This window comes from Diplotaxodon limnothrissa, linkage group LG8 (genome assembly GCF_057381915.1).
Source record: "Diplotaxodon limnothrissa isolate DT_005_m linkage group LG8, D_limnothrissa_male_GT1.1, whole genome shotgun sequence".
In the NCBI taxonomy this organism is placed as follows: Eukaryota; Metazoa; Chordata; class Actinopteri; order Cichliformes; family Cichlidae; genus Diplotaxodon; species Diplotaxodon limnothrissa.
The window spans coordinates 14,586,986-14,600,184 of record NC_140603.1 but is presented as its reverse complement, the minus strand read 5'-3'; the positions used below and the strand labels follow the sequence as shown (position 1 = coordinate 14,600,184).

The following is a 13,199-nucleotide window of genomic DNA, read 5'->3' as shown; positions in this document are numbered from 1 at the left end:
GTGTGTGTGTGTTTAAAATGATGTCGAGGATTTCTGTTTCTTATGTAAATTTAGACACTGGGTATCTCAGTGTTGTTATGTAAAGGGAAAATTTTACATTATCTATGACATATAACATGTGTGGAACTGAGCAGAATCACTGAAAGCTAAAGGATGACAGTGTGCACTGACACTTTGTAGCAAACGTGCCTTTCATGATGCCCTTGTGAGAACTTCTCACAGTTCCCTCTTTCCCTTCCTTAAAAGTAATTCCAGAGATCAGCCAATAAATTATAGCGTATGCTCTCCTTACAACACAGTCATTACCATTTACTCAAAACAAACAGGAATCAATGAAGTAGGTATGTAGACTATCACATTACATGCTATTAAATAGGCTCTGAGTATGAACACTATAATCCAGTCTCAGCTGAAATGCTACACACCTCTCTCTTCACCCCCCCATCAATGAGTGTTCAGTCAAGGACCAGAAAAAGAGAAAACAGAAATGAAAGTCATTTCATTCATAGTGACCGTTTTGCTACCAGCATCACCACACACACAAACACACACACCATCCCCATCTCCAAATGTTCTGTTCTTGTTTTATACCCCTGATTTACTAAGATACTGGCCAGTTAAAGTGATCGAAAGGAAGGAGGCCTGTGGTCCTTGTGGAGAAATGGCATCACGAGTCATGAGGCTATTACAGTAGCACTGGGGGAGGGGGCCTGCATGTAGTGCTGACTTGACTAGGCAATGCAGAGTGAGCAGGGTAAGAGGAATAGATGGGAGAAGAGGAGGAGGCATGGGGACTGCACAAGCTTTCTCTGAGTCACACATGCAGACATTCTTCATCTCTAACTCGGGGTGCGAGCTCTCATGACCCCTTCCTCTTTCTTAATCTCAGTGAAATGGGGATTCTCCCACTGTTATGTGGTACATTGCTGCATATCACACCTGACTGCAAACCACCTTCCACTAAATGGCCCTAGCCCGGGTGCAAGGTGTAGAAAATAATAAATAAGATATCTATTGCTTTCACCCATCATTTCGTCCTCATTCTTCAGAAGGGTGAATTAAATGTAGATATCAAAAGGAAAGCCTGCAGCGGAGCATACCAAAGTGAAGCACAATAGGGGTGACCTTTAAAATAAAAGGTGAAAAGAAAGAACAAAAACGCTGTTTTTGCTCAGACTACGTCATTAAAACATCGCTTTAAACCCGTACATTTTCTTTCGTAAACAGTCTGTGTCGAACAGTAAATCATTAACCTTTTTTTTTTTACTGCGCCCCCCTCTCACCCTGTCAGTGATAGGTTTTGTCCGTACGACCAGTCAGGTGATATTTTCCGCTTCGCCATTTTGTACTGCTGCGCCGGGTATTTATCGCAGGAGTCGTGACTGTTTCGTTTACACTGTTAGGTTAGGCGACAAGAAGGTTCCTTAGTATAGTCGCTTCAGCATTTCAATTCCGTGGCCTTCGACAGGTTTCGTGAAGTGCGCTTTTTGACACACCAGATATAATTAATTTTGTATATTTAGTTTATTTTTTTTTATACCGTAAAACGTGAGAAAGAATGTCGTCTTCCGAAGGCCCCGAGTACGCCCCGTTCTTCTCAGCGATGGGTGCCTCTGCGGCGATGGTGTTCAGCGGTAATTATAAAAGGATTATATTTCATATATCAATTATTATTTAACCAGTGGTGCAGTTTTCTTTTGCAGCTTAATCCTTTTTGTGTGTGTGTGTGCATGTGTCCCAACGCGGCGATCTCAGCCATAGTACTTCTTTCCGAGCTAAGTGTGAGGGCCGTCCGCTATCGTGGCAAAGCTAATCTCGAGCAGTCGTTTATTTAGACTTCGCTGGTGCAGCCAGTGATTGTTGGCGTGTTCCCAACTTGCTAATTTTTAGTTTGTATTTCTTTGTGAATACAATTGTCACAGCTAGCCTTCCCGCTTCATCATGAGACTGCGAGGACTAGTCAAAGCTAGTTGACTAGCTGATGACGACTACAAAAGTTAGCTCTGGCGTTAGCCTGTTTTGTCTAAAGCAAAAGGCACGAGAGAGGAAGGGATGCGAACATATACGATCGTGCCAATACTCTATTCAAATAAAGTAGTATTATGAGACTGAGTTGTAATATGGTTCACTCGTAACACAGCCTTTTGTTAGGGTGCTTCTTTTAGGCATGTTGGGTTGATTGCCACTTTCCTCTAAAATGCCACCCTGCTGCATTAAGGCTACAAGGGTGTTGAGTAATAAGTTGTAGGAGTTGTATTAAGAAAGGACGCAATTTTAGAAAGTAAAGCTCGAGTTTTTTCGCTCTACATAAACGGTTTGAGTTTTGTTTGTAGCGTGTTATCGAAATTACTGGTTGGTTGAAAACCTCTTTCTTACAACTGAGCACTGGAAACCAGGATCAGCTGGTTAACTTCCTTATTGGTGTAAGGAATGACACAAGATCACATGATTATCACATGATGAGCCTTCTGACTCGGAAATGCCATCTGGGTATTTATCTTCTTACACGTTAACTTCAGGATGTTAAAGTTAAGAAGTCAGCAGGGAATTGTTTTAAATATCAAGTCATTGTTAACTAGTTTCAACAGGACTGGTTTCAGGGCTTTAAGATGGAAAGTGGGAAGTAATATAAAAAGTGAACTTTGATACCTGCTTGTTTTTTTTTATTACAGGTCACAATTGTTTTATGGACTATTTCCTAATTTAATACTTCTCTTCCTTTAATTTGGTGTAATGGCAGTAATGTTTTTCCACACTTCAAAAATAATTTCACATTGACAAAGTTTACAATCATGCTGCAACAGTTAAACCACCAAGCCACTAATTGACCAATTTACAGAGTTGTAACTCCAGGCATGAGGGAGCTCTGTCATATTTATCTTGTTGATACCTTTTTTTCAAGACATCACAAGATCTGTGAAAAATTGGCATTTTCAGACCTCATCATGAGATTTCATGAGCTGCAGCAATTCAGATTCAAATATGATATAGTGAGTGCAAGTAATAAGTAATAATGCCCAGCGATTAATCATGTGTTATATGTAATTGCCCCATGTTAGAATACTTATTATTATTTTTAAGTCTGTGATGGTGAAAGAGTAACAAGTGGGACACTGCAGAGAAGAAAGGGGGCTCGTGCTTGCATGAAAATGGGGACTTTTTATGAATCGAGCTTCAGCTTTGAGCAGTCTAATTGTTCTGTGGTTTCATTAACAGGAATTGTTGCCTGTGCTTCTGTGACATCAATCACTGCAGTGTACATGAGCTCTAAAATAGTGGCTGCCATTTAAGTTTATTCTCAACATGTCGTACTTTAAGGGGTTGGCTAAAGATTCTTACAATAGAATATTTTAAAATGTTTGAACGTATCTGCTGAAATAAGTGGATGCCTTGGTTTTTAATAACGGCACTTGGCGTCCTGCTGTCACATGCTGTGAGTTGCAGCAGTGGTGTCAGGTGATAATGAATTGTTTTAGTGATCTTTAGCTAAGAACAGGTGATACACTCAGGGTGTTACAATCTGTGGGACAAGTAGCACTTCTCCTGTGGCAGCATTCTTTCTGTTTCTCCTCCTTCATGAATCACCACAGCACCTTTTCTCTCTGCAGAACCAATAAAAATAAAATGTAGATTTATATCCTGATTGACAAACCTACTGATTGTGGGGTTGATGCATGTTCATTGCTTGAAAAACTGCTTCTCTTGCGCTGCAGTAAATTTTCGATTTCCTGCAAAGCTTATTTTTCTTTTTTCTGCCTAATCATTTTTAGAAAGTGATTTTTAGTTACTTGACCTTTAATTAACATTTGCGTTATTTCTCTGTCTTCCGTGTTGAGAGATGATTGGTGATGGCACATATAGGTTCTAGACATCCCCCTCAAGCTTCTGATGCAATATATCGGTCAGGGCAAGTCTTAGTTTTCACAACCAGCATCTTTTCCTTTCCACGTTGCAGCTAGAAGTCCTGTTTTCTAAGACTGGTTAACGGTTTTCGAATGAAGAAATTGCAGTTTCATGTTGAATTTCTTTTCTTTCCTCAAAACCAGTGCTTCCTCATTTATCTGCATTCATGGCAGACGGATGGGCTGTCTGGTGCGTAGGCATTTCGCATGCAAGATCATCTCTAGCTGCAGGCACCTCCTGCTCTGACAGAATAAGACGTCATAAGGGCATCCCATACATAAAATATTCTGTGGGTGGAAAGGAGGAAAAGCTCTTTACCTACGCTGCGGGGATTAGGATTAAAATCCAGAGGTTTTTCTTCCACACCACTGTAGAAACCATTCTGCCACACATCAAACTTTTAATCATCAGGACAGAATAAGAATGTTTATCAGCGCTCACCTGTCACGCTTGAGTAAGGCCTAATAGACCAAGAAAGAATAGTCGAGGGATTATATTACTGACTGTAATGTATTACACTCACTGATGATGGACGGCTGAATTTTTCTAAACTTTTAAATAGACGAAGGCTGAAGTGTGTTAGCATATTGCCCTGTAGTCATTTGGTTTATCAATATAATAGTTTTCTTTTGGGGAAAATGCTTTAAACATCGCTGCTGTCTCAATCAGTTTTTATATTGAAGCACTTCGGTCAGTGTCACGTCTAATTTAAAGCATTTACACCCCCGGCTGAAAGTTTGGCACCTCCAAAGTCAAAATGAAAAGTAAAACTCTTTTTCTCACTTCTTTTGGTTCTTGCAATTCTCACAAAAAACAATGCCCAGTCATACAAAGACACATCTGAGTAGATGAGCAGGAGTGATTTAACCTCTAGTGATATCATCAGTCTGATGTTAAATCAATATAAGTAGTGAGGGGGGTGTGGGCTGGCTGCCATGTACACATTTGTGGATTGGCCTGAATCTCCTTCCTGTCTGTCTCTAGGTCTGTTTGCCAGATATCCTCGCAGCTAGTTTTATTTAAACTGACCAGAAAGCCATCTCTCCAGGCTCTACACAGTGCAGGACACCTCGGGCTGTGTTTACCAGGCTGTCTCCAAGGATGATCTCACAAGAGACTTTTCAGATTTAATCATCATCTGCGTGTTGGCTACAGAGAGCCAAGAAAATGACATTGTCAGGGCATTGGTTTTTACACCACTGATATGACAAGGTCAGCTTAAGATCATAGTGGCCTCATAAATGAGAGGTTACAGATTTACACTTTTTTTTTTTCCCCCGTATTCTCAAATATTTTGTTACATGGGATTTGCCAGCTTGGTAACAAAATTTGAGTGCAAAGGCTGTATTGAGCAATATTGTTGAATTTGTGAAAACTGAAAATTTCCCAATAAAAATGTGAATGTGTTTATAGCCAAAATGGTGGCCCATACAGAATGTAAGCAGTGTGTGGTCAGAGCTTTGAGCTGTTTGCTTTGAAGTGAATGAACAGGTTTGCATTAATGTGCACACACCTTTGACAGAGGAAACCTTGTCAAACCAGCCTCTCTGATTCTCGACCCTCTTTCAGCCTTTTGTTTGTATATTGAGAAATGAGCCACATTGACCTTTTTTGTCAGGCAGAATTATGACTTGTTGTTAATGGATGTCTTTTCTTCTATATTTGTTTATACTATGCTTTTCTAATTTCAAAACGGGCAACTATTGATTTTTCTTTTACTCTGCTCCTGCCGTCAGACTTGATTGTGTGTGACGCAGACGGTGCCGTTGTAAGTCACAGATCAGCAGAGCTAAATTCGCTGGTGAAGCTTTTTGTTCTCTACGTCCCCCATTACTTTACAGCCTGACAGGCTAAAGATGTTACACAGCAGATGTTGCAGGGTTGTGAATAAATATGTATTCACACTGCAGTTTTGTGTGTGTACTGAAGCCCAAAGTTCTTCAGAGTGTGATATATACAGCTCTGCAGCCTAATTCTGAAATAACATTGGTTGAATGAGAATACATATTTAATTGTCTAAATCTGTATTTGTAGAAAATGTTTTCATTGGTTTCAATTTGAAGGGGAAAATTTCCCAAGTAGAGCCATGTTGGATTTTTAAAGGGAACAGAAACTAACAGCTGTGTCATTGCTCCATCTCCTGTTTCGCTTCTGCTTCATTATTCAGCTCTGCCTTCTGGGTTCAGTCATCTGTCTACCAGCCCATTGTGACCTGTGCATTGTAGTTTATGTGCTCTAGTTTGCTGTGTTTTTATTTATCTAACTCGTTATCATTTCTGTCATTCCTTACAGCCTTGGGAGCAGCCTATGGCACAGCCAAGAGCGGTACAGGTATTGCTGCCATGTCTGTGATGAGGCCAGAGCTCATCATGAAGTCAATCATCCCTGTGGTCATGGCGGGTATCATAGCCATTTACGGCCTGGTAGTAGCAGTGCTGATTGCCAACAACACTGCAGAGAAGCAGTCTCTTTACAAGTGAGTTCGCCTGACAAATTATTTTCTATAGATGCACAATTTGCAATTTTTCTTTTTCTTTCTGAAAGACTGACCGTCCAGTTCTGCTTTTAGACAATTTGGATTTCATTGTGTGTACTCTAATTTGGAATATTCAATCATTAAAGGACGTTCTCTCAATCTCGCTCAAAATAATGAGTTCTGGGATGGTGAACAGGGCAAAGAAAAAGTGTCAAGTCCCTCATTATCTAAGGCCAAGTCACACAAGTATAAAGACGAGATATATGTATAAAAATATATAAAATTTCAATCAGTTGGTAAGCAATTGCTGGCAGGCACTAGGTGAAAAAGGCCATTTGCACCAAAAACCACCTTATGATTGCTTTGGTTGCTGCATTTTCCAATAATTTCATGAACAACTCAGACTTCTCTGCAAACAGTTGCCAACCAGGAGCCAAGTGGTGGTAAAACTTGAACAAGTGCAGACGTTTTTGGTTTCTTTCACACTTTTCAGCCTTACTACCACTTGGAAAGTAGTTGGTTTGGAGAGAAGTCAGCCTCTTCCATCTGAACCTTGGGCAACCACGACAACCTGCTAGCAACCAAATCAATCACAAGCAAGTTTTCAGTCCAGCACTGTAAGCCTGTTTCACCTATCACCAGCCAGCAGTCATTCGCTGGCAGGTCGGATATCACATTTTTCCGTAGCAACCTGTTTCACGGTCGCCAATCTGTTGCGGGGATAACTGATCAAGACGGACAATTATTCACACTCCATATTTATTATAAATATTAAGAAATATTTGTTCCAAACATCCTTGATTTCTATCTTAATTCATTTATTCTGTGTAATGCCTGACAGTATGGGCAGTGTGCAGTATGGCCATATACAGGGAGCTTTACCAGAAAAAGTAATAAGCTATTGAAACTGCTTTTTTTTTTTTTTTTTTTTTAAAGAAGTAAAAGTGTTGTGGGGTTTTTTACGCACTTCACTGAGTAACGCACATGATTTGTTTGTTTGTTTTGTTTGTTTGTTTTTGTTACTACACAATGGAAAGGTATAATGATCTGGAGATGAACACCACATGATCTACTTTGGGTTTTTGTTTTTGTTTTTGTTTTTTTAAATTTCAGAATGACTTTTACTCAGTATCATCAGACTTTTAGCTGCTCTGAGTGTTTGCCTGGGCTATCGAGTCCCTTGCTATAAGGAAAGTCTGTTAATTGAAAAAATGGGGAATGAGTCATACTGTTGAACTGAGATTCAACAGTATGACTCAGTAACTGGGGGGAAGAATCAAATGAACATGTTGGTGATTGAATAAAATGTTGCATTGGTTACAGCTTGTAAAAGAAATATCAGCTTTTCGGGTCACTAGACTTGTATCGAAGGACAGGCTGTGATTAGTCACATTAGTCTTGAAGATGCTCTGATTTGTGTCAACTTCAAAGGTTAAAGCAACATCTTTGTGCTAACCACTGTCTGTGTCTCTCTCTGTGCAGGAGTTTCCTCCAACTCGGAGCTGGGCTGAGTGTGGGCCTCAGCGGACTGGCAGCAGGTTTTGCGATCGGCATTGTCGGCGACGCGGGCGTGAGGGGCACAGCTCAGCAGCCAAGGCTTTTCGTGGGCATGATCCTCATTTTGATTTTTGCTGAGGTCTTGGGTCTCTATGGGCTCATTGTTGCTCTCATCCTCTCAACAAAAGGTTAAAAAGAGAGAGGAACGGGTTTGGGCGGGGGATTTTGGCACGCAAGATGAAAGAAGTGATGCAGGAGGGGTAAAAATAAATTAAAATGGCTCCATAAATATGGTCTTATCTCAACAATGTGTACAGTCGTCCCAATTTGATAGTCAACTTGTAAATGCGCAATGTAGTGATTTGTCTGTCTTGTGTGTGGGTGTGTGCGTGTGTTTAAAAACAACTGTATGATGAAGATTCCTTTTCTCCCTCCACTTATTTCAGGCTTTGAGGCCAGCTTGGCCTCTGGTCTTAGAGAGCTGACCAAAGGGCCGTACAGCTTTTCTTTTTTTCCCTCTCCTCCCATATCAGCCTGGGAGTTGACACAGTTTCTGCATTAATCTTGAGGATCTATTTGTAAAAAGAAATGTGTATGGACTAAAAAAAATTTTTTTTTCTTTTTCCACTGATTTTATTTATAAGAAATTGTTCTTTGAACTGTTTAATGCAGCAAAAGTCTCTTAATTCCCCAGGATATATACATATATAAATATATAGACATATAAATATCTATATAGATAGATTTAATGCACTGTGGGTTAATCGTGATAAGTGGTTGGAATTCCTCTGGACGTAATTCTTGGTTTAATAATTAAGATTGCCTTTAGTATGTTGCTGGTGGAGTGGGAGTTTTATGTGTAGCTGTATTCTAATCATTGCGAACATTCTCAAACTTCAGTGTTTTTCCTGTAGTACTGCTGTTTGCATTAAAAGTGTGTGTGCCCTGTGTTGGGGTCTCACAAGTGTAATTTCCACATTTCATCTCCTCTCCATCTTATTCACCTGCCCCCTTCTCCTCCCCTCATCCGTGGATGTACTTCATCTCTTCCACATTCCAGCCGTAAGAATCCTGCATGGGTTTTAGTGTTTTGTTGCTGTTGGAATATGAACCTGAAGCACAGGCTGGTTTCAGAAGATTATGATCCAGATCAAGAATCAAGACTTATGATATCAGATTTAAATAATATCATTGCAAAAAATGAGGGTTAAATGGTGTTTGGGAGATGTGTTGTAGGATGTAACAGGGAGATTAGTATGCAAAATTCGACCTAGTTTCCTACATGGACTTGACCAATTTGATCTGGAGTCTTGTTTTCTGAAAATGGTACTGCTGCTGACGCATTTTACCGAAGCACCAATCGACAAACCTGTATTGTCACTGGTATTGAATTTATCCTGATGTGTCGACGTGAATGTTTTCACAATTGAATTAAAGATTCCAACTTAGATTTGACTTGCGTCCAAACACACAGACTGTAGCGTTTTCAGTACTCCATATTTTATTGTCGTTTAAAGCCTCTCTTGGGCAGCACAGCTTACCATCGTATTACAGACCAACATACAAAGAAAGGTCAGCTGAGTTGTTAACAGTAGTTATCTTTGTTTTGTTCCGCGCTCAGAGCCGACAATCTTCAAACCACAACAAGTGCAGCTTCAGCAGACATGCACAAAGTCTGCTGTGCAGCAGAGATAACGGACACTACCAGCATGATCAGTAAATGGTTACATAAGGCTGGAACTAAACAAAGGAAGTCAACACTTCTCATGTAGTTTTCACAGCACAACTATGCAAAATCTGTCTCAGTCAGTTTGTAGGCTGTTGAGCAAAGTCTGACAAATACTGCTAATGGCACTGAAGGTGGCACTGTCAGGAAATGACTGTGTGAAGTCTCTGCCCTCCTCTATACTGGCGCTGAGAAGAGGATCCAATGGCACACAACCTGAAATGAGTGAAAAGAGATGACTGATCCCACATGAGGTTAACTCTTAATACACATCCCAGCATCCTCTGTTAGTAGTGCAACTCAAATTAGTCATTGATGAAATGTGCTATAGTTTTGTGTGCTGGCTAAAGCTGGCGACTCAATGCCACTGGTGAGCTGATCGATCTGCATTATTGATTTTCACACAAAGTGGTTATGCAGTCAGGAGAAATTATTGAATTATCTATTCATCTGAGTGACACCTACTGATCAGTTATGCATCATTCTTTTGAACAAAGTGTCTGCATAGACTTTAAGCAGCATGGAAGTGATGGAAAACCCCCAGAATCATGACTGGTGGGTCAGGAGTGACACTTCCTGCTAGTGTACTGAGACACCTTGTGGCTGCATGCTAGCATTACAAGTAATTCACTGCTGTGACTCTCACCTAGAAACACAGACCCAGTCGTTTTGGCCAACTCTTCACCACCACCCTTTGAGAATACATTGCTGCACTCCTTAAAAAAAAACGAAAAAGGTAATGATTAAAATAAAATCAGGTTATTCTAAATGGAGAACCAAAGAACGGAGATAAGACTAGAAGAGTGCTAAATAAACACAGTTTGGTGAGTAAATAACTGAGGACATATTAAAAGGAGCACAGTGTCTGATAAGTTGTATATTTCAGTAGAACAAATAAACAGCAGCATAAAGGCTCACTCACAGAGCAGTGTGGACAAACAAATCCACTCATGTTCTCTACGATCCCCAGGATCCGTACACCTGTCTTCTTGCAGAAGGTGATCTCTCTTCTCACATCACCTGTAGATACTGCCTGTAAGAAAATACATGACCAACTTACTTTGAGTGTCATTCATAAAAGAGTGTTTTTATTAGCATGCATTAGGTGGTCCAGCAGTTCTGTCTGTAATAATGACCCCAATAAAAGGAATATATGACAACATATTTTGGTCTTTGCAGAAAATACTACACAAGAGAGGTGCAGTGATGGCCAGTGTTCTTATTTACCTTACTATACAAAACGTGTGTTTTTTCTTGCCTCATTCTGATATGTACCTGAGGGGTGGTGACCAAAATGGCTCCATCCACTCTGTGCTTCTTAAGGTTTTCCAGTACGGCCAAATGCTCATCTGATGTCCCGGGCGGTGTGTCCACCAGCAGCACATCCAGCTCTCCCCAAGCTACATCTGACACAAACTGACCAATCAAAGCTGTGGGTAAAGCACATGCAGACATGGATAGGATGAATGGTAGAACAAACTTGAGCTCAACAGCAAAGTCTTCAAACACTGGGCTGGTGATGCAAACAGTCACATTGCACAATTACTTAAACTTAGTACTGTGAATGCACACAGGGTTGGAGATTCTTGGGAAGCACAGGGTGCTTGTTTGTGGTGCTCTTCAAGACCTCAAAGGATGTCTTGAAGAGCACCTTCACAGGTCTTGTACAGTTCAAGCCTTTCAGATTAGTAGTCTAGCAGATACCGTTTTTCTTGGGACCCCTCCACACCACAGCTTCATCTGGGTCCTCCAATAGAAAGCCAATAGACATAAGGGCCAAGCTCTTCTGGGTGTCAGTGTATACCGGCACCCAACCCGAGTCACACTGGTGCACGTCGGGCCGGCCCATACTCAGCATACGAGGAATGCTTGGCCCACAGAGGTCAACGTCGAGGATGCCAACCTGATTAAACCAGAAGTTCCTGAATGAGCTTCCCATTTGTATGAACATAGTCAGGCATAGCAAAACAAAACAGTAACACTGATGGGTGATTTCTCCATTTAAAAAAAATAATGAATCCAATTAAGCATTATAATGTGTTGTAATATAACAGCATGGTGGTAGGGCTGTTCGATGTAACGATATCGGATGACGATATAAAAACATATGTCGTTTCATTTTATGCTATCCTTTGTTTCGTGGTGTCGCAAAATAAACTGTTTACGGTAATATTTTTTCATGTTTTGATGGTCACTGTAGTGGCTTTATTAAAGTTCTCTCTTTCTCTTATATTTAATATAACCACACTATGGACGGACAAGCCCCTGTTTTTATGCGTTGTGGTTAGCAACAATGACGGTAACACCATCGCGTGTCCGCTTGTTTATCTTCCACATAAACCTTTCACAATAAAGCTCAAGATCCTGTTGAGACTTTTCAAAATAAACTGAATCACGTGAAAGAGCAGATTATTTACGGATGAGAAGTAAAAAAGAGCCGCCAGGTGCTAAAAAATAAACCTTAGACTCAAACGTTAGAACAGGCTTTTCCCCACAGCACTCCGTGTAATAAACACTCACAAAGAAAACGGTGGCTGTTACAACTTGTGTCTAAAAATGTATAGTTTCATGCATCGGTTAAAACACTGGACTCCAGCTACATGACGCGCAGCTGGAAACACTTCCCGCAAGATGGAGCTGCCCGAGATTCACAGAATTTACAGAAAATGTTACATTTTTGTGATTTATATCGTTATCGGGACGATAGATGTCTTATATCGGGATATGAGATTTTGGTCATATCGCACAGCCCTACATGGTGGCATATCTTGACATGAACTAAGCTCACCTTCTTCCCAGCATGCTTCAGGGCCAGCGCCAGCTCTGTGGTGATGGTGCTCTTTCCCACTCCTCCTTTCCCTGACAGAACCAACACAACGTGTCGGACCTGGCCCAAGTTTCCATCTGATTTAAAAAGCAGAAAAAAACTAATAAATTAAGGCTTTATTAGTTTAAATTTAAACAAGCTATGAGACACTCTACCTAATCTGGAAATAGGTTTTAGATAGTGCGGAGGGCACGAGCCCAGTTCACAAGTTCAGCATCAAGTTACTGTCGTTACAGTGCACAGTAACTATATAATTATACATGTTTATTACAAACTTCACTTTTCTAAGGCGATGAAGGCCTTTTACTGAGTATTGAACGACACGGTGGTTAATCCTTAGCAAACGACAGTCAAACATAATCTGAAACGGTCAGTTAGCTTCTGGTAGTTAATTGGCTAAATTAACCGTCAACTACCGTCTCCTAGCATGACAATACACAAAATATATGATAATTAAAAACTGCAGGTATCTGCGAATACTTTTGTTCGCCGGTAACTTCGACTTACCATTAATTTCTTCCATATTTTGGATATCAAATATGCGCACAGAACATGAGGGATCAACTTCCGATATAGTCACGCAGCACCTATCCAATCATACAATACATCCTACATCCAAGTCCCGCCTTTCTTTAAACACAACCAATAGGTTTCTGAAGGGTAGTGCGCTGCATTCAAGAGCGAAGCAAACGTTCAAAAACACAGAGTAAACACGCCCTTGACTGCATGATAATGGTGATCATTATTTTAATCTGGGTCGAAATCTAGAG

The 13,199-nt window shown here is 40.5% G+C and overlaps 2 protein-coding genes across 2 annotated transcripts; one reads left to right on the top strand and one right to left on the bottom strand.

Moving 5' to 3' along the window:
- Nucleotides 1–1,362: 1,362 nt before the first annotated feature.
- Nucleotides 1,363–9,415, top strand: LOC146626535 (V-type proton ATPase 16 kDa proteolipid subunit c-like). The gene is made up of 3 exons (XM_085361312.1): nucleotides 1,363–1,634; nucleotides 6,196–6,379; nucleotides 7,862–9,415. Exons 1-3 carry the CDS (start codon nucleotides 1,559–1,561, stop codon nucleotides 8,067–8,069), a joined length of 468 nt encoding a protein of 155 aa, XP_085217438.1. The 5' UTR covers nucleotides 1,363–1,558; the 3' UTR covers nucleotides 8,070–9,415.
- On the bottom strand, nucleotides 9,347–12,993 carry LOC146626534 (cytosolic Fe-S cluster assembly factor nubp2-like). Its single transcript, XM_085361311.1, has 7 exons — nucleotides 12,937–12,993; nucleotides 12,391–12,506; nucleotides 11,307–11,505; nucleotides 10,878–11,032; nucleotides 10,525–10,635; nucleotides 10,249–10,318; nucleotides 9,347–9,818 (listed from the first exon to the last, which is right to left on the bottom strand). The coding sequence occupies exons 1-7, from the start codon at nucleotides 12,950–12,952 to the stop codon at nucleotides 9,679–9,681; spliced, it is 807 nt and encodes a 268-aa protein (XP_085217437.1). The 5' UTR covers nucleotides 12,953–12,993; the 3' UTR covers nucleotides 9,347–9,678.
- Nucleotides 12,994–13,199: the final 206 nt, after the last annotated feature.